Raw genomic sequence first — 20,384 nt, 5'->3', positions numbered from 1 at the left:
TTGTTAAGAAGTACTGATAGAGGGAGGGAAGTTTATAAAGGAATTATACCAAAACAATTAATTTACTTTAACACTTAGGCCTATATATAAAACTTCATTTTATAATGCACATATAAGTAGTCTTTCAAACTTCTAAAAAAAAAAAGACTTTCTTTGACTTATTATAACTAATAATTAATGTTAAGGTTTTAAAAAACGTAGAACGTGCGAAATTATGCATTCATTCTTGCAATATTTGACTATCTTGTTTTAAGAGTCGGTTAATTATGACGGAAACATGGGTGGTAAAATGGACATTATTTATTTGGTCCTCTCCCCTAATTTTAGATTTACTAATGATTGAATTTTTTTCCCATTAGCGACACAATACAAAAGTGTATTGAAAGTCTCAATAAATATAAATGATTTACAAAAGTCTAACAATTTTACCATAAATGTGTTGTTTTTTTCACAAAATACGACGCCCCCTCACCCGCCCAAAAGATTTGGGTTGTTAAGAAAGGGCGGCCGCCCTCCACCACCCAGACAGCTTTTTCATCAATATTCGCCTATGTTGCAATCACCATACTCTTTTTGAGTCTTATTCTTCGAGACACATGGAGGGATGGTTAAATGAAAACACTTATTGTAGGCATCGCCCTCCACCTTTCCAATATATAAACAATATAAGAAAGTGTGGAAATATCTTTTGCCTTGGATAGAATTTCATTCAATGATATGCTTCTGTTCATTCTTTTATGTTGTCTTCCCATCGCTTTCTCTGTATGTCTCTTCTTCTTTTCATTGTAATGTTCCCTGAAGGAAGGTCTTTGCGAGCCCTGAGGACCTTATATGATGTGGCCAGAGAGTTTAAGTTCATGTCATCGTGGGGTTCAATTTCTGTATAAATCCTGTTTCTAATCTATTCATTTGTGATGGGGTCTTTGTAAGTGATGCCTCGGATCTTTTTACAGTTCCATTCTCGAGATCTGTTGTCAGCGTCCAAGATTCACAAGCATATAAGAATGCAGCCGTAACCACCCTATAAACATGCCCATTACGGCCCAGTATCAGTTTTAATTAGGGTTATCCCCCTTTGCCCTAATTGCAGCCCTAAATAGCCCAAATCGCGCCCTAATGGGCGCGCATACCGTTTGCACATTGGCGTCATTAGGTTCCCATAAGGGACCAATACGGGCTACCCTAATCGTGCCAATATCGGCCCAGAATGGGTAAACCCACTTCCGGATTCATTAGGGATTTCCAGAATCGCGCCCTAATCAAGCCCATACTAGCCCCAATGGTTTAGTAACTGAGATTTTCATTGGGGTTTAATTAGGGATAACCCTTATTGTGCCAATACCGGTCCGATGCTGGCCCTAATGGTTTAGTAACTGAAATATTAATTAGGGTTCAATTAGGGATAACCCTTATTGTGCCAATATCGGTCCGATGCTGGCCTGAATGGTTTAGTAACTGAAATATTTATTAGGGTTCAATTAGGGATAACCCTTATTGTGCCATTGTCGGTCCAATGCTGGCCCTAATGGTTTAGTAATTGAAATATTAATTAGGGTTCAATTAGGGATAACCCTTATTGTGCCATTATAGGTCCGATGCTGGCCCTAATGGTTTAGTAACTGAAATATTTATTAGGGCTCAATTAGGTATTATCATGCAAATACTGTCTCCGATGGTTCAGTCATTAAATTTTATTATGGCTTAATTAGGAATAATCTTTAATGTTTTTCAATACTGTAGTTTAAAACAAATTCATTAGTGATTTTTTGTTTATAATGCCCTTTTTGTTCAAATGCAGCTCAATGGTTTAGTATGAGATTTTTAACCTTTTACATAGGTCTACTTTCACACTGATGAATTAGATCTAGCAATAGAATTATTTGACATAATTGTTTGGAAATTATAATAATTGAATCAGTGCATGATTTCTATATACATCTAGCTATAATGTCAACATATTTATAAAGTAATGGACAAGTTAAATTACATTTTTGGGTTTGAACACTAGCAAACAATACAATTTTTGGTAACATACTATATAAGACTTGCATGCTCTGATCATTTATTCTTAAATCAAACTTACACAATTAACTTTTTTTTATTTTTTATTCATGGAATAATTAACCAACACAAAAGACAAATATAACAGCGCAAACAAGATATCAAGACAGCATTTTCATTCAATTCTTAGCATTCTTTACAAGCTGATTTCAAGACTGGTGGCAATAATTCATATTTTGACTTCCATGCAGCAGCTGGAACAAACAAACAAACAAATAAATATTATAGTCATGTAATAAAACTAACTTCAAGCTGTATTAATAATAAAAAGAATCTAACAATTAAACATCAGAAGACCTTACATTTATCTATGTGGACATACTATTTAACAGCTATATTTCCAGCCCTTGATGATAAACGGTGCTCAAAAATTAGGTTGCTTCTAAAGCCTATTAAGCAACACAAAAATTAATGGTATTTCAAAATTTGGAGTTCAATCTTCTCCTTAAATTAAATGTTATGAATTGGTGTCAGCAAATGTGGCACTGGTATTTGACTATGCTAAAAGTGCAATGGCAGACTAGATCGAACTAGGCTTCAATTCATTCAATATTATATTTTGTCCAATTTATTTATATTAACTTTATCACAGGCTCTTACTAATACAACTATATTCTGTTGTAATTAGAGTTCTATGGTAATTTTAAAAATAAGTTGGCTGAAAAGTTATTCTAGAATTAAAATAAACAATTATCACAGTGAAACTTAAAAAAAACATAACAAAAAAAAAAAAAAACCACAACCAGCATATTTCAAAATTAGGATAGCATTTCTTTATTTACATTTAATCAATTCCATCCCATTAACAATTTTCTTTCAGATTGCTGATCAGTAATCTAAAAGCAAAATTTAATTCTTACCTTCTTGAGCAGGCTTGCTTATGAAAAGATGATGAACAGCATCTGTACTGCATGCATAGGTTATTATTAACCTAAAAGATTAATGTCAACTTCCCCTAAAGAAAATGTGGCGATCTGTTAAAAAAAAATAAAAAAATAAAAACTTAAAAAATGTTTAAAGAATGCAAAAAAAAATAATATTACAATAGAGGCAAAACACAAAATGTTCAAGGTAAGGTATACAAAAAGGATTGTTGCTATATAATGACATTAGGTCAAAAACAATTCTATGTAGGCCCTATTTTCATTGTATAAATGTTCATTATAATTTTTTATGCAAATTAATAATGAACTTAAATCTCAGTGAAATGACAAAAAGCTGAAGATATTGCTCTCGAACATTGTTTCACAAGATTAACATTTATTTTACATTTTTTTTATTTAATCGATTTGATCTCATTAAAATTTTCAATTGGTATGGGGGGGGGTGGTGGTGTCACTGATCAGTAATCTTAAAGAAAAATTTATTCTTCGTACCTTTTTGAGCAGGCTTCCTCATGAAAAGATATTGAACAGCATCTGTAGTGCATACATAGACAATTCTTATTGTCAGCTGCCCTTAAAGAAAACTGACATTCTAAAAAAAAAAATACAAACAAAATAAAATTACAATAAAGACAAATCCTGAAATGTTTATGGTATGGTGTATAAGAAAAACTGTTGCTATAGCCTAATGATGAGAATCTGTATTTTTTCTTTAACAGTATCCACACAATGAAATTTTAAAAAGCCTAACCTGATCTCATTAAAATTTTCATTTGGTTTGGGGGAATGGGGTGTCACTGATCAGTAATCTTAAAGAAAAATTTATTCTTCGTACCTTTATGAGCAGGCTTCCTCATGAAAAGATATTGAACAGCATCTGTAGTGCATACATAGACAATTCTTATTGTCAGCTGCCCTTAAAGAAAACTGACATTCTAAAAAAAAAAATACAAACAAAATAAAATTACAATAAAGACAAATCCTGAAATGTTTATGGTATGGTGTATAAGAAAAACTGTTGCTATAGCCTAATGATGAGAATCTGTATTTTTTCTTTAACAGTATCCACACAATGAAATTTTAAAAAGCCTAACCCTTAGCTAAGCCTATAGAATGAATCCTAGATCAAATTGTAGAAAAATGTATAATATAATAATTAGTATTAAGACCTCTAGATATTCTAGCTAGATCTAAATATAATCTAGATCTATGTCTAGTTAAGTCTAGTTTATAGATCTAGAATTTCTAGATCTGTATAGATCTATTTAATTCTATTACATAGAGCCTAGAGTCTTTAAAATTTACAAAAAATAAAATCTAACATATATTGAGTATTGGTGAATAAAGATCTAACGCTACCTGGACCTGGTTATGTGGTATGCACGATGGACTGTTTGGTCGCCTCGTTGGTCTCTGAATGGTCGTCTGGTTCATACCCTGCAACTGCCATCACTTCCCTAAGCTCCTTTGAGGTTTAGACTACCAAGTAGATATCTTCAACTCTGAAGGAACATTTATAAAAAAAAAAAAAAAAAAAAAATGTCAATATAGGGCTATAGTCTATAGCAGCTATAGGGTTAGCCGTTAGTGGCGTTAGTCTATTATATAGATATACTATATATATACATATTTTTCTTGACATATCTCAATATCTGATTTTAAAACCAATATAAACGTTTGATTTTATTTATTTGTGTAAATTTAAACATTCTAAACTCTAGACTAGATTGTCAAGATCTGGAGTGTAGGCCTAATATTGTACATTAGTCTCTACAAAGTAAATATCTAGGCCTATATTATAAGATTATAATATATATAAGTCTATAGGACCACTATAGGTCTATGACTATAACTAGTTACTAGATCTAGAATTATGTAATCTAAATGACCTATCGCCTATAGTATGAAAAAATTAAAGATTAGTCTGTATTAACAATATATTAAATATTATTCTATATCTACTAAATTTTCTAATAACAACTAACATTAGTAACATCTATTCTAGATTTAGAATCTAGACTATTCTAGACTATCTTTTATTAGATCTAGATCTAAGTTTACTAAGTCTTAGTATATCTTATAAGTCTAGGTCAATTTTTTCTAACCTCAAAATATTTGAATTAGAATAGAACTAAAATCTATATGAGTATGAGTATGAGTACTATGAGTATAATAATTATTATATTAATATACCAAAGTGTCCAAAGTCCTAATTCTAAGTATTAGTTTACAGTTACGTGACTAGATAGGCATATAGACTAGATCTAATATTCTGCCCTAAAAGTTAAAAGGTAGTAGATTTAGATTTAAGATCTAGATCTAGTAAGTCCTTAACTAAATCTAATTCTATGCTGCAGATGCATTTCATGGTAGATTCTAGAATCTAGATTAGAATCTATTCTAGATCTAGATCTAAATAGTAAATCTAGTCATAACGCATGCATGTTAATCACTTAAGCTAAGTCGTCTAGATCTAGATTTAATAGGTCTCAAGTCTAGATATAATATATATATTAATAATATTATATCGTACTAGATCTAGTAGCCTATTACTACTATTAGATATTATAATAAAACTAGTCTAGAGAGATCTATCTCTAGATTCTTAGCATTCTAGATTATCTAGATATATCTATTCTAAGTCTAGACCTAATCTACTATCTAGATTAGATCTGTTAGTGATTCGTCATCTGATGATGATCTGTACTTGTGATAGGCTTAAGTTTAAGACTTTAACTTATAAGTTACGACCATTCCAATTTAATTTCCATGGCTGCTGCCATTGCTCATGATTGCTGCCATGTTGAAGAACATATGCATTGATATCAAGAAGTACAGCTCATATAATTATTTATAATAGATCTATTATATTAATGAAAGTCTAGATTGACTAGACCTAGAGTGACTATAGCTCTATAACTTGTAGTATAACTAATAACTTAACAGATTTAGATCCAGATCTAGCTAGCTCTAATTTGATCCACGTGTGTACGTTCTATAGTGAAGACTGAATAATCCAGTTTGTGCCGAATATCGCGAGCTTAAAAGAAATAAATGCTTCTTTTTCATTGGTCAAAAAAAATGTTAAAATGTATAAAACTTTTTTTTTTAAATCTAAATCTAAAAAAAAAAACAACAAAAAAACAAATATGTTCTCCTTTAACTTTAGATTATATGTGTGATTAAATATTACTAGATATAGATATATTTTTTTAGTGTGCACATTAAAAAATCAGACACACACACACATACACTATTTGATTACGAAAAGTCTGCATTGGGCCCATACGGGTAAAACTTCACTATTCCAGTTAGGGATTTTCCCAATAGAACCCTAATTAATTTTTTTTTTAAATCTTTATATTACTTACAAAAAGGATTCAAAGCAACATTTAGCTTTAAGACGATTAATACTACATTTTAAAACATCATAATATTGTTTTTTATGTTATAATAAAGATTTCATCATGTTGGTTCTGGCGTGATTGGGGAAATCCCACACCGGCACGAAAGCGGAAAGACGTTAACGGCCCAATAACTAAAATCCCACACCGATCCGTTAACGTTTTTATAGGGGCGATTGTAAGTAGGTCAATCTACCCAATGAAACCTTATTACCCCACACCGCGCCAGAATGGTTTCGATGGGGCTTTGTTTATAGGGCAATGAGCACATCAGTCTGGTTTTATTTATAGTTCGTCCATCGTGGTTCGATGATGACCATTTTTGTGGTTAAGGGCTGAAAACACCGGGGTTTTGTGCCTTCTCATGTAGCAATGTGAGCCCGGAATGTTTGGCTGCACACTGTGCAAGTTATTTCAGCTGGAGCTTGTGTCATTGGCCTTGCTTTTTTTCTCTGACGCTTTTCTTCTGCCAGTGCTGTTAAATTCTCTTGTCCTCCGCAATTTATACGCCAATTTTCTCCCAGGTGGCAGCTCAATGCTGAAGGCTTCCAGAGAAGTGTTGAGGGTATCCCTGGAGCGCTTTCCTTCCCTCATGCAGGGGTCGTTTAGGGATGCGGGAGTTCCATTCTGTAGATGTGGCCTGCCCATCGCAGCTGGGACTGCATCAGGATTGTGTGGTTCTTTGCAGGCCCCTCTTCGAAGAACTTCAGTCTCATATTTTTTTTTCTTGCAATATAACATTCAGTATTTTTTCTGAGACAGATCATGTGGAAGTCCAAGTCTGATTTTTAGTATTGAGTGCTATGCCTTTATCTTTCCAGATTGTTCTGAGTTTTACATGTGCTGCTGCCGTGGACTGTGCAATTCTGGCCAGTAGTTCAGGTTGGTTCCTTCACCCGAGACAATTGATCCAATTAAGGTATTTAAAACTATTAATTGGTACTTGATATTCTCTTTACAGCTCTTCAAAAATTGGGTATTGGTCATATAATTAGGGTACCAAAATTTGTCTAAATAAAACAGTTTTAAATGACACCAAAACTTGTGCTACCAGTTGTCCTGCAAAAGGAGAACATGTCCTTCTTTTTTAAAATGGCATATCTATCGCCTGACAGCCAAAATACAGCTAAATTTGAAAATGTCCGGCTTTCACTCACTTAATTGCTGCAATATTATATTATCTATAATAGAGATCGAACATATCCTACATGGCTTCATATATTCTTTTTTAAACACACAAAAAAAAAAAAAAAAAAAAACACTCAAAAAACTAGCTCATTAGGCCTACAAAGAATTATTTGTAGCAGAGCACCAGCGGTTATATAGGCTATACGGTATATAGCCTAGTTATTATTACGTAGGCCTATATGTATTATGTTTTTATTTTATAGATCTTGCCAATCTTGGTTATAATATAGAGTCATACAACTATTATCTTATATATTACATATTATTATTATATATTACAGACGTTACTTACAAAAAAAGAATATTATTACGTCCTACACAATTCATGTGTCAATCTAAATCAAATCATGCATGTTAATAAGGCAATAAGGATATTAAAAACTCCTTAATAGATTTGAGACCATTATTAGATCTAGTCATGCCGTTTTTATCATTTTCCCAATGCTTAATTAAATTTAGACCAGAGTTGATTTAATATAATGTATTATAATTATAAATTGTATTTTCATTATTACAAGTTATACCCTTTCCCCCGCTGCTATTTGAGTAGCTTTTGTTAATTAGACAGACCAGAAAATATACTTCTGAATTTTTTTTTTTGCTGTGTGCAAGCCTCTTGTTTGTTGTTTTCTTTCTGGACTTTATTGAATAGACTCATTTGTTTCTCAATATATTGCATTTTTGGAAATAGAGAATACGAGGTCTAGATATAAAACAAACGATATGTGAAATACTTTGAAAAGGTAATTGAGATAGATCTAGATCTAGAATAATCTATTCTATCTAGATTTAAGATTAGAATCTTTCAAGTCAAGCAACTTGAACTTAATTAATGAAAGTTTAGTAAATCACTTAATCAGTGCTCTTCTCTTACTCAGTCTTACTCTTATTCAAGTTATTGACACTTAGCCTACTATGACTATAGTATACTTTATAGTGAGTCTAATAATGTACTATTTTAGTATTTAATAAGTATTTGATCTAGATCTAGATCTAGTAATCTAGTCTAGAAATACACATCTATACAGAATATACACTAGTGACTAGTACACTAGTACAGTTAAAGTTAAATACAGTAATCTAGCTAGACTCTCACACTCAAGAGTTCTTTTTTGAAGTAGATGTATATCAAAATCTGTATTATTATATCTATCTAGTCAATATAGAAAAAAAAAAAAATAGATCTATTATAGATCTATAAGTATAAGATAAAGATCTAGATTAATCTAGTGACAATCTAGTCACTAGTGTCTTAGATTCTAGATCTAAATCTAGTAGATCTCTAAGACTTATTGACTTAGAGTCTTAGATAAAAACTTAATCTTACAGACCTCTACTCTACTGTTCTATGTCTTAGTCTTCGAACTTAGAACTAGATTCTAGATCTAGAATTTAGATCTACACTATAGTATAGAGTAGACATAGACTCTAGAAGATGACTGATGTACCTAGACTATTAAGTGTAAACCCTATATTTAAAATATATATTATATTGTTATTAATGCTATAGACTCTAGATGACTGATGTACAGACTATTCAGCAATTCACTGTTACCCTGTATTTAAAATAAATTATATTGTTATTAATAGTCATAGTGTAGTCTAAAAGTGACTTATTTTATGACTAGATTTGTCAGGAAGAGATATAAAGACATCTCAACAAAAATGCCTACAAAAGCCATTCGAGTAATTGGCTATTTGCAGTTCAGAATAATTCTGCCTATCATTTTATTAGGAGGTAAGTTTTATTGAAAAGTTTTCATTGTATCATTTAATAAACTAATAGAGACAGATATGATTTTTGTTTGATCAAAACTACAGGCAAGTGTTTTTCAAACATATATTTTTACCTTATTAAATAAGTTGTTTAGCCTTCAGAGATAGAATAAAAATGTTTGATTCAATCTGTTCTGTGTTTTCATTTTTCTACTTGTGACTTGTAAAGCTAAATTCTATCAAATTATTTAAAGACATGAAGTACCTAAAGGCTGTGCTTTTGATCTGATAAAATAAAGCAATTAATAAGGAAAGTTAAAACGATTCTATCTTTATTCATCCATTCGATGAAAAACAAATCTAATAATGAACATAAAATTTAATTAATAACTTTTATTTTATTTTATTTTTCAGCATCAGTAGTTCGTTTCAATGGAATATCATTGATGTATTTAGCATGTCTACTAGTATCCCCACTGCTACCGATTCCAAATCGAGTAACAATGAGAGGTTAGTTCTTTGTATAGTATATATAGCTTTATTAACTATAATTGTCGCCATAAAAGTGGCTCAGTTATTGTATGTTATCCGAAGCTAGACACTTAAAGGGCTCAAGTTCATAGATGACCCAAAGTATTAATGGATCACAATTCTGATTATAGAGGCAGGCCAAGACTGGTTGACAGTCCAGTAAAGTTATATTTAATAGAAAATTTACACTTTGTTCTTTCAAGGATGTTTGTACTTGTTAAAATGGTTGAAATAGTCCATGATCAGAAACATTGCAAAACTTGAAACTTTGACTATGTAACAATTAGCCTTAACAACAACAACTTTAACAAAAAGCAACCCAATAATAGCAATGGAAAAATTAATGTAGAAACCTTATGTTATCAAACATCTTGGGACTTGGTCATTTAAAGGTTTTCATTTAGAATTCATTAGATCTATGTGCTTCATGGATCATGCAAAAGAAATTATATAAGCATTATGGATACTTTGATAGTCCATGAAACTAAACCATTCAGCACTAAAAGAAATGAGATCTAGTGTGAAAAACTAGATCTTGATATCTCAAGAGCATAGAAGTTGGGTTGAAAATAAAACAATGCTAGATGCCTATAAATAAATAGATTTGTTTCTTTTTTGCATTCTTTTGTTAAATAACACTTTTTCTATATTAAAATACAATTAAGAATAAAAAACTTTGTTTCTGGGCCTTTATAAAAATAATATTTTAAAAAAGCCATACAAAACATATTTGTCATTCTTCTACCATAAGCTTAATTCCAACTTCAGTTTATAATACCAGTTGCTTAGATTATGAAAGTGAACATTGTTCCGGTTAGTGATTTCTTCATTTAAATCAAATGTGACTATCAAGAAAGTCATTTGGCATGTCCTTATCTTTACAGCCCTTTGTATTTATAGATCTATATTAGTGGCATGAATATAGGTTTGCACAAGTTACGAATTCTGCTTTATAGAACGGCTGGTCTTTGTTAATTGCCGTGTCTGTGTGAGGGGAAAAAAAAAGTAAAGGAGGTTGAAACACCTGCCATACGGTTGATTGAGTCTGATAGGCAAGCACTGCCAGCGTCCAATGGTGACAATCCATTCAGTCTAGGATGGCGTCCCCCCCCCCCCGCCCGCCAATCGATACATAAAGACGCTACGATGCACCGGTGTACTCTTTTCTAGGTCCCCCCCCCCTCCTGAATGAATGTGTGTGTGTTCAATCAACTATTGGCATCCTTTAGTTTGCAGTTGAGGAGGGGGGAGCAAAGTGGAAAAGCAAGGTAGAGTCATGGTCGTGTCCAACTAAACTGACTCCATCAAGCAGTCTCAGAAATTCAATTCCGTTTTACCTTTCTCACTGTTGTAGTTGTTCCAAATTCAATTTCGTTTCACCTTTCTCACTGTTGTATTGAATTAGTAGTTGTTCCAAATTCAATTCCGTTTCACCTTTCTCACTGTTGTAGTTGTTCCAAATTCAATTCCGTTTCACCTTTCTCACTGTTGTAGTTGTCCCAAATTCAATTCCGTTTTACCTTTCTCACTGTTGTATTGAATTAGTAGTTGTTCCAAATTCAATTCCGTTTCACCTTTCTCACTGTTGTAGTTGTTCCAAATTCAATTCCGTTTCACCTTTCTCACTGTTGTAGTTGTTCCAAATTCAATTCCGTTTCACCTTTCTCACTGTTGTATTGAATTAGTAGTTGTTCCAAAAGTGCTAAACCTTTAGATGTGTATTATACGTTGTTATTTTAAACCGTATCTGACTAGATCAATTTTGTCAAGAGCCAGCAAAGAAGAACTGAAAGTTGGGACGGATAGCGCACTTGAATGTTTACGCTATTCAAGGATTAAGTAGGGATGCAAAGATGTTTGTTTTATGTAGGCTTAACTTATCTCGGACCAATTGTTATAATTACTTTTGGATGATGACACATTTATGTCATTAGCGGCACTTTAATTCAGTATGTGTTCACACAAGAGTATTAGAAACAACAAAATCGATGCTCTGTTTACACGTCTCTGTTACATCTGGGCTCAGCCAACTCATTTTGTGACATCTGGCGTCTCTATTTTTTTTTCTATTGGGGGAAAGTTGCAACCTTTTGTAGATACTTCCTAATGTGTTGACGTAACTGTGAGCCCATTAAAACCAGCCTACAGATCTACTGTCACCCAAGTGATAGTCATTGCTTCTAAGCTGTCAACTTTCTGTACCAATACATTGGCCTGATTAAAAATTATTATGAAAAAATTATGTAAGAATTTCTGTGTAGGCCCGCAAGCAAATTTAGTTCTGATTGTTGGCATTCAATTGTAAAAATGTTTTTCTTTTCTTTTAATTAGTTTAAAGGCCGATGTAATATTAGTTTCAACCTGGCATATAGATCTAGAGTTTACTTTGTTCGTATATGTTCTTCCATAATACACTTGTGCTTATTTTCTGACATTAAAACAACTAACACCTTGCACGAGTACAGACCACGATTCCCTTCTTGTTAAATGAGCAATGAACGAAGCTCATTGAAGTTGACATTTGCCAGGTTCTACTTTGAAACATCATGCGGCTTGATGCTCATATCCTGCATAGTTTCCCCTAGCGCCCTGCATACATTAGCTTCTGACTTCCTCACTTCACACGGTCTTATTGGCGGACTTTCCCATTCTGTTGAGTTGATTAGAATTGAGACTGGGGATACAAAAGGGAAGGCTACACTTGTAGCCGTGTTCTCTGCTGCCATTGCCTTATTTATAAAAACGCTGAAATAGAAAAGTTAGCGATCTTGTCAAAATGTGTACGATTAAGAAATTAGACCATAATAAGCAGTCATAATAGATGTCGCCAAACGTTTCGTTGGATTTAAATAGTTTCCAAATGTAAATAAAAATTATGACGTCTTTCGTATCATGACGTCTTTCGTATCACTTTCTGTAAATGTCTTGATTAGCTATGGGTAATGTCCAGACTAGCCATGGGCCCGTAGTTGCATTATCTCCCTTTGTTAAACACCACTTCATCTAAATTGCTCATCCTCTTGAATCCTCCAACTTGGTCAATGCAACTATATCTTATGAACTACAGACCTTACTTCAAAAGGGAAGATAAATACGTCCTATCTATAATTAAATCGATGCAAATTCTTCATCAATGGAATTTCAAACCACCCTCCCAGTTCTCCTGTTCACTTTGTATTTCGCCTTTAAGCTACACAAACATTGTGGAAATAGTTCGTGTGTAACCCGAACCCTAAACGTTTTACTTCCATTGAAGTTTCTGGAGCTTCAATCTTTCAAAATGTTTTTTGGTTTCCTTTCTTTCCTAGAGCAATGTTTTATTTTTGGAGTGCTTATCATTGATAGGCCTTAGAAATAAAAGTCATTCTTGCCTTTCTTGGTTTATCCAGTGAGACATGCGTGTTAACTGGCATAGAAAAGTTGTAACATGCTGAGTTGATTACAAATAATGTCAGTGCTTCCCAAATTGTTCAGCACGGGTTTTGTTTTTAAGAGGCACCACGAACTAGTTTGAGATGTCTTCCTAATGAGTATACAAATAAAGTAAGTATTTACCCCCTCGACTCTTCGTGAGCACACTGAGCAGTTCTATTGATTTAAATTTTTTTTTTTCGATTATCATTTTAGTTCGGCCCATAGAGCATCGATTATATCTAGTTAGATATCTATAGATATCAATGCAATATTGTAAGATTTAGAATCTGTCTAGTTTTTTTTTTATGTTGTAAAGTTGGATAGCCAAGGCTCATAAAGTATCCGCAACCTTCTGGACTGTCAGTTATATGAATCCTTTAACTTGTGTGTGTGCCTGTCGTTCACTAGCTCCATACATGAGTTGCAAACAACACTTCAATGAGACATTGTCTGAACTCTATCCAGTGCTGTAGCGTGGATCACGTGAGTTGCAAACACTTCAGCATCCTTTGAGACATTGTCCGAACTCTATCCAGTGCTGTAGCGTGGATCACGTGAGTTGCAAACACTTCAGCATCCTTTGAGACATTGTCCGAACTCTATCCAGTGCTGTAGCGTGGATCACGTGAGTTGCAAACACTTCAGCATCCTTTGAGACATTGTCTGAACTCTATCCAGTGTTGTAGCGTGGATGACCATTATGGCACTAGAACCCAGGATCTTACTTTTTCTTTTGGACCCTCCTCCCGGACATAATCGAACCTTATTGGAGAAAATGAATTAAATATACGTGACATTGCCACAAAAGATGATTCTATTTTAGACGTTACACATGATATTCATTTGGAACACTCAGTATATCTTAGTAAACTAGACTCAAAAGAACTTTGCTTTTATTTGACAAAATATTTACGAATTTGTGTCCATTCATGAGAGAGAAATTTGAAGAACATCTTAAAACATTCCAGTTCTTAAAGACTTTGGAATATTCTGTTTTCTTTTGTCAAAGGCAAACTTAATATTGTCCAAATTGAGAAACCCTGCCGTAGACAGTATTGTATTGAGCATTGTTTGCACTCTACAATCCAGTAGCGCCATGAGTTGGCCCGCTACTTCTACTTTGTGCTGGATTGTAAGAGTATATGCACGGATTTTGTGGTATTTGCCTCCCGTGTGTATGTGTGCGAGCATGTGTGTGGGATTTACCTTGAGAATTTGAGCACATGCCTGATAAACGGTGTATGTTGCATGCCGCTTTGCCCCGTCAGTAGGTGTGTGAATTGAGATTTGACGTCAGAATTACACAAGGTCAACTCTTCCTCCCTCACCCCACCCTAACGCTACGCGCAACGTGTGGGCTTCCCGAACTTAGGTTCTCTCTGGCCCGGTTTATTTGTACTGTATTTCCCGACACTCCTCGGGTAGTTGTCCCCCTTTGTACTGATTTTTATATAAAGTAATCTGTTGGACCATAAACAGTTGCCTGTGTTTTGAAACGTGCCCAATGTGATGCCTGTTGTTTTACGTGACCTACACAAAACACGTCAGTCTATTGGATGCCGTAACACCTAAATCAGTCTTTCCCTACATTTGACTCGTCATGTCCCTTCCCCATTATACAACGAAACAAATAGTATACAAATATAGGCTATCAACTCCTACTTTCTATTCCAATTGTATAGTCAATTTAACCTTCACGTTTTAGTTTTCATAATTTTTTGTAACAATTCTAAATAATAGGTTGTGCCTTACTTTTGCATAGGGGCGGGCGACCAGATGGAAAAAGGGGTATTACTCTGATAGAACTATTCAGCAATAAGAAAAATACAATATAATTATTAGTTCCCCTTAGTCCCATAGATAGAACATTGAACTTCAAAGGTAACAAAAATTTTTAAAACTTAATGGAATGATGAATGAAGTTTTAATAAAATGTGTCCTCACGCAGCACGATTTCATGGGCCGAATTTCTGCTCGATAGTATCATGAAAAGTTGTCGAAATAAATGATTCAAACTTTGGATTAGAAACTTCACTAATGCTAGGAGTTGAATGAATAAAAGCTAGCTAGACAGTCTGCGCTCTTAATTGTTCAGCTTTCTGATCTAAGGTTCATATAATGATCTGGAACGTTCAAAAGCGCGCACACACACACACAAAAAGTGAAATAAAGTGTCCGGGACTGTCTGATAAGACTGATGTGTGACAGACATTCGAGGCACTTGTCTGAAATTCTTGTTCGTGTTAAGCAAGAAGTATTTTATCGGGCTTCGTATGGATTGTCTAGTGCCAGTCCATTCACAACGTTTCAGTCACAAATGTCAGGGACGGTAAGAGAACGATGGTACGGCTCTTGGATGCAATTCCTTTGTCGTGAGCTGAGAATGAATCGTATTGACTGAAATAGACTGAAGTCTTCTGCAAAAAGCACTTGAAGTCGATTTTGGTACAGATATTTCTCACGAAAGCGGCCCTTTATGGATCAGTAACTATAGACAACAGATTTTTGTTCTTCAGAAAAACAATTGGCCTACAGCATGTTTTGTGTTTAACTGACATCTATGTGATTCTGACATAGAAGAGAGCACTTCGTTGCATGCGGCTTCAGAACGAGACAGCTGGAGGTCACTCACAAAGGCCGCTGAATACACATTGGAGACCGAAAGAAAATCCGCTGCCGAGGAAAGACGCAGACGGCGAAAAGAAAATCTTAATCGACCACAGGCGGCAAAATATGTAGGTCACAGCTGGGGCTGCGTAGCCTCGAGAAATACTGCACTCCTCAGTAATCTTCGGACTCGAAGACAAGCCTTATTATGATTCTTGAACTTGAACATAGAATCACGATGTGAATAGAACACTCGCCTTTGTCCAGTTTTTCTTCTGTTGGTCAGTGTAGGTTTCATCCAGTTGATCACGTCGTTCAAAGTGATTTAATTTGTTTTTTTTTAATGGCTTTTGCTTTTGTTGAATAGACCTGTGGGGAACCATGTATAACTAGTGCCTTTTTTGATTTCATGTTTTTGTGTCATTTTGTTTTAATTACCGTTACCCGACATTTGAGTTTAACAGTCTATATAATAGAAGACTGTAGCAATGCAAAACAACAACACTTCTGTGTGTGTCTCTTTTTTTTTTTTTACCTTTACCTATCCCTTAGTCTGTTGGACCGTTGGGGCACCATACAAGATTCGTCGACCGTCTTACTCCATTCCTCTGTCCTTTGCCTTTGTTAGCACCTCTTTCAATGGCAGGCCCATCCATTCTTTTATGTTGTCCTCCCATCGCTTTCTCTGTCTGTCTTTTTTTTTTCTTTTCCCTGGCACTGTTCTCTGGAGGAGGGTCTTTGCGAGCCTCGAAGATCTTGTAATATGGCCATAGATTTTTAGCTTGCGTTTTATTTTTTACGATAGTTAGCAGGTCATCAAGGGGTCCAATCGCTGCAGTAACCCTGTTTCTAATCTCTTGGTTTGTGATGCAGTCTTTAAATGTGATACCTAGGATCCTTCTGTAGCATCTCAATTCCATTGCTAGGATCCTCCTCTCTAGCTCTGCATTCAACCTCCAAGAGTCACAAGCATATAAAAATGTGGCCATGACCAGGGAGCGCATCAGTCTGATTTTGGTGCCGAGGGCCTAGCCTTAGGCTCTTAGGCTTCAGAAATCTGTATTTTACATTTTATAAAGTAAAGTAAAGTACTCCTTTCAGACCTTGCGATCTATGGGGCAGATGTTTCTGTGGCCTATCGTTAGCGAGAAAATGATTGCCACCACCACGACCAAACGCCTTTACTTTTCCCCAACTAATATCAGAGAACTGGATGGACTAAGAGGCGCCCTAAAGATCCCGAAATTAAAAATTCCAGTCTTATCCAGAAGTCGAACCCGAGACCCCTCGTTTTGGAAACAAAGCACTTCACCACTCGGCCAGCTATTTACAGTTTCTTTCTGCTATGTATGAAATCTCCACTAGTTAGTAGAAGAGTTTATCAACATTCCATTACATTCATTTTAACTCATGTATTTTTATTTTAGATTGATTGACCTATATCGAATATGTATTTGAACAGAACTTCAATCAAAGCTTATGCTGTTAGTAGACACTAACGCTATCATCATTTTTTTCAGTGCTTTTTAAAATGTTTTAGAACAAAGCATTTAAGCTTTGATATAGTATTTTAGTCGGATAGGTTACTGGGACCAATAAACAGATAGTGATACAATATTGTTTATAGAACTTTTTTTTTTTTTTGAACTCTTGAAATCATGGCTATTCATAGAAGCACGTTAGACCCGACGTTTGAACTTGATGTATCCAGCTCATAACTCTATACCATCCAGTTTTTTTTTTTTTTTAATTAATTTATTTTATTGAAACAAAAACAGTAGCCGTCATACCCAGCCACTGGCTTGGCAAGTAGAACGAATTTATCCCCGACTTGTCTGAGTGATTTCACTGTGACAGTTGAGCTGGTCATGGTGAGTCAGACTGAACTTTGAATCACGTCAGCCACTCACCACGCGTTCCTTGTGACTTCATCGTTGACTAGATTTAGTTCCTGCTTTGATTCCAACCACACCGTATTGCGTGTATGACAAACAAAGGCACGTCCACAATAGTCTCAGCGTTCACTTCTATGTTCACGGAGGCAGAGCACGGGGAGAACAGTTTGAGAACACTTTCAGAACTGAAAAGTAGGACGTTGGAAGGTAGTCGCACCCGAGTGGACAGTGCCTGGCACATTGTTGTTTTTGGGTCATTAAACGACACCCAGCTAAATGCAAAGAAATCTATCATTCTACTAGCGAAACAGCCATACATGTAGATGTTATTAAGTTCCTAATAACGTTAATCCTTACGTTTGATGTTTGATATGTTCAACTCTTTATCACTTTCTTAGTTCTACTTGTGTTTTACCATTTAGCACAACTTCAGAGTGATATCCTCAGTTTCTGTAGGGTTTGATATATCTTGATACTCTTTTTTTTTGTCTCTCTCTCTGAACCTTGTCAAAAAAAAAAAAGGCTTAGAGTATATTTGTTTACAAGTCGGGTGACTTGGAAGTGACGTTTCACGTTATCAGATAGTGAACTAGAGAGGAAAGCCCAGTTCATGTCAACACAATGTAGTGTTGAGCCTGAGACAAGGCTCAGTCAAAGAGATCAGTTACACTCAACAAGGACACGGCACATGGAGAAACTAAAAACCTTGGAATTGGTGTCTAGTACTAGACAGCATCTTTATTTGTCTAGGGAAGCAATCCGTGTCGTACGCAGATCTTTAGGTCACCTCTTCGCTCTCCTGCTTTTTGTCTCTCCTGAATTGATTCAAATCCATTCCTGTTAAACTGGGTTCTAGTTTATGCTGTTATTATGCAGTAACGCAATCATTATATATACATTTACACCAATTTTTGTTTATGCTTTTTAAAATGCTTGGTGTTAGTAAAAAAAATCGTAGAACAAAGTATTTACACACACACACACACACACACACACACCATTTTCTATTGTTTTCGGCAATACTGCGGCTAGTACAACATCTATGGGTGAATTAAGAATGCATTGGAGGCCGTAGCGTCTAGTCTAGATCTAAGTGTTTTTAAAGCATTAATTTTGTATGCTCTTTTGTTAATAGCTCTCTCTTCTCTCTCTCCCTCTCTCTAACACACACACTCTCTCTCTCTCTCTCGCCTTCTCTCTCACTCTCTCCCCCTCCCCCTTTTAGAATCAAATAGTCTCCCTCAGAGTCGATGATAGAATTGGAGGTCGAAGGACACGAAAAGTCTAATTACATAGTTCTGTTAATCCCGAGTAGGTATTTGACCAGTCGATTTGTATTCTAGTGAGTTTGTTGACTTGAAGACAATGTTTATTGTTTTAATACAATCCATCTATTTTTTTTTACCTCTTCCAAATACATTGTTCCACTCAGGCAAGCTCTAAAGGTCGTCATGCCTGACAATTAGATCTAGTTGACGTGTGTGCATTGTTTTGTGACATGAAAAGTACGTTCACTGTGGAGCTTGATTCTTTTATTGTTATCCAAAACCAAAGGTCATCGGCTTTTCCCCGATACAAAAATAACAAAACAACAAATACCAGAATGTCAACTAGTTATTTCAATGTAGCACTGCTTCATTAATTAATGTACCCTTTCTAAGCCATTCCGTTCCATTCTACTAACTCACTAAGTGGTCATTACCTGCCAAGTCTAAATGACCTATTGAGTGGTCATATAGTGGTCATTAAATGCTAATTCTAATTCTCTTTAATTGAGAGGACATTCCTGCCAGTTTCTATTTACTTCGTTGAGTGGTCACACTGGAATTAAAAAACAACAACAACTATTTTCTAAAATTCTTAAAAAACTTCTGTTGACTGAAGGGAGAGAGAGCATCGCCCAATTGCAGCAATAACTAGTTCTCTGCTTGTTTGTCGGGATGCGACTGCTTGTTGTAGTTACGGGCCGCCCGCCGCCAATTTAGGACATCTTCCATATAAAACAGAATTGATTAATTACGACTAATTTTTTTAATAATTGTACCGGAAGGTCAAAATTGGAACCAGTGAAATCTGCACATGTGGAGTGCCACCAGAGAATGCTGACCATGTCCTTCAAAACTGCTCTCTTTACCATGAGGCCCGTACAAGACAATGGCCCCAAAACACCCCAAATAGAAAGAAAACTATATGGAGAGCTCCCTGATTTAGATAGAAACCACTGCGCAGTTCATCTCATATATTGGTTTAGTCATCTGAACGCTCCAACATGAAAATGTGAACGAGGAAGAAGAATTTGTAAAAAGTAAAGGATGATTTATTAAGTGTATTAAGAATTGTTCTTTTTAATATTCGTTAGTGACAGTTAAGAAATATTGTGTGAAAAAGTTTAACCCCAGACTGGTGGCCTGAAGAACAATATGGTTGGAGTGATGTATCACAACTTTCAGGGAAAGATTTTTTTTTTTTTTACAAAGTTTTTGTGTAAAGCTAAAAACAAAACGAGAATTTTGTATAAATGTTAGAAATATAGTATCTCTTAGTGAAGACACTCTGGGCTCAATATCAATCCATATCACAGAATGTCTGCCTGGTTACGAGATATGCGCTCTGGATTGCCGAATCGATGGTCCCGAGATCGAATCCTGCCCGCCGCCATCCCCCGCAGTCATGCGGGAGGTTTG

At 34.9% G+C, this 20,384-nt stretch overlaps 1 protein-coding gene and 1 long non-coding RNA gene across 16 annotated transcripts in view; one reads left to right on the top strand and one right to left on the bottom strand.

The window, feature by feature from the left end:
• Window positions 1-1,579: 1,579 nt before the first annotated feature.
• Window positions 1,580-5,954, bottom strand: LOC129927250 (uncharacterized). 5 transcript variants are annotated; one of them, XR_008778879.1, is made up of 6 exons: window positions 5,890-5,954; window positions 4,305-4,447; window positions 3,781-3,880; window positions 3,438-3,537; window positions 2,922-3,035; window positions 1,580-2,255 (listed from the first exon to the last, which is right to left on the bottom strand). It is a non-coding gene; the product is annotated as an uncharacterized LOC129927250 (long non-coding RNA). The 5 variants fall into 5 exon arrangements; XR_008778881.1 differs by lacking the exon at window positions 5,890-5,954 and adding an exon at window positions 5,697-5,712; XR_008778880.1 differs by lacking the exon at window positions 5,890-5,954 and adding an exon at window positions 5,281-5,297.
• A 2,166-nt stretch (window positions 5,955-8,120) lies between these two features.
• LOC106069340 (piezo-type mechanosensitive ion channel component 2-like) overlaps window positions 8,121-20,384 on the top strand; it is a 90,429-nt gene continuing 78,165 nt past the window's right edge. For 10 of the 11 annotated variants that reach the window (XM_056035336.1, XM_056035335.1, XM_056035334.1 and 7 more), the window contains exons 1-3: window positions 8,122-8,280; window positions 9,166-9,275; window positions 9,668-9,763. In XM_056035336.1, coding sequence (XP_055891311.1) covers window positions 9,203-9,275; window positions 9,668-9,763 — 169 coding nt within the window. In that variant the 5' untranslated portion in view covers window positions 8,122-8,280; window positions 9,166-9,202. Of the gene's footprint in view, window positions 8,281-9,165; window positions 9,276-9,667; window positions 9,764-20,384 lie in introns of all 11 variants that reach the window. The other variant, XM_056035333.1, reaches the window with a different exon arrangement.

The sequence above is a fragment of the Biomphalaria glabrata genome, chromosome 7, assembly GCF_947242115.1.
Source record: "Biomphalaria glabrata chromosome 7, xgBioGlab47.1, whole genome shotgun sequence".
Classification (NCBI taxonomy): Eukaryota; Metazoa; Mollusca; class Gastropoda; family Planorbidae; genus Biomphalaria; species Biomphalaria glabrata.
Note: the sequence above shows the minus strand (reverse complement) of the source record. Positions and strands in the feature narration are given on the sequence as shown.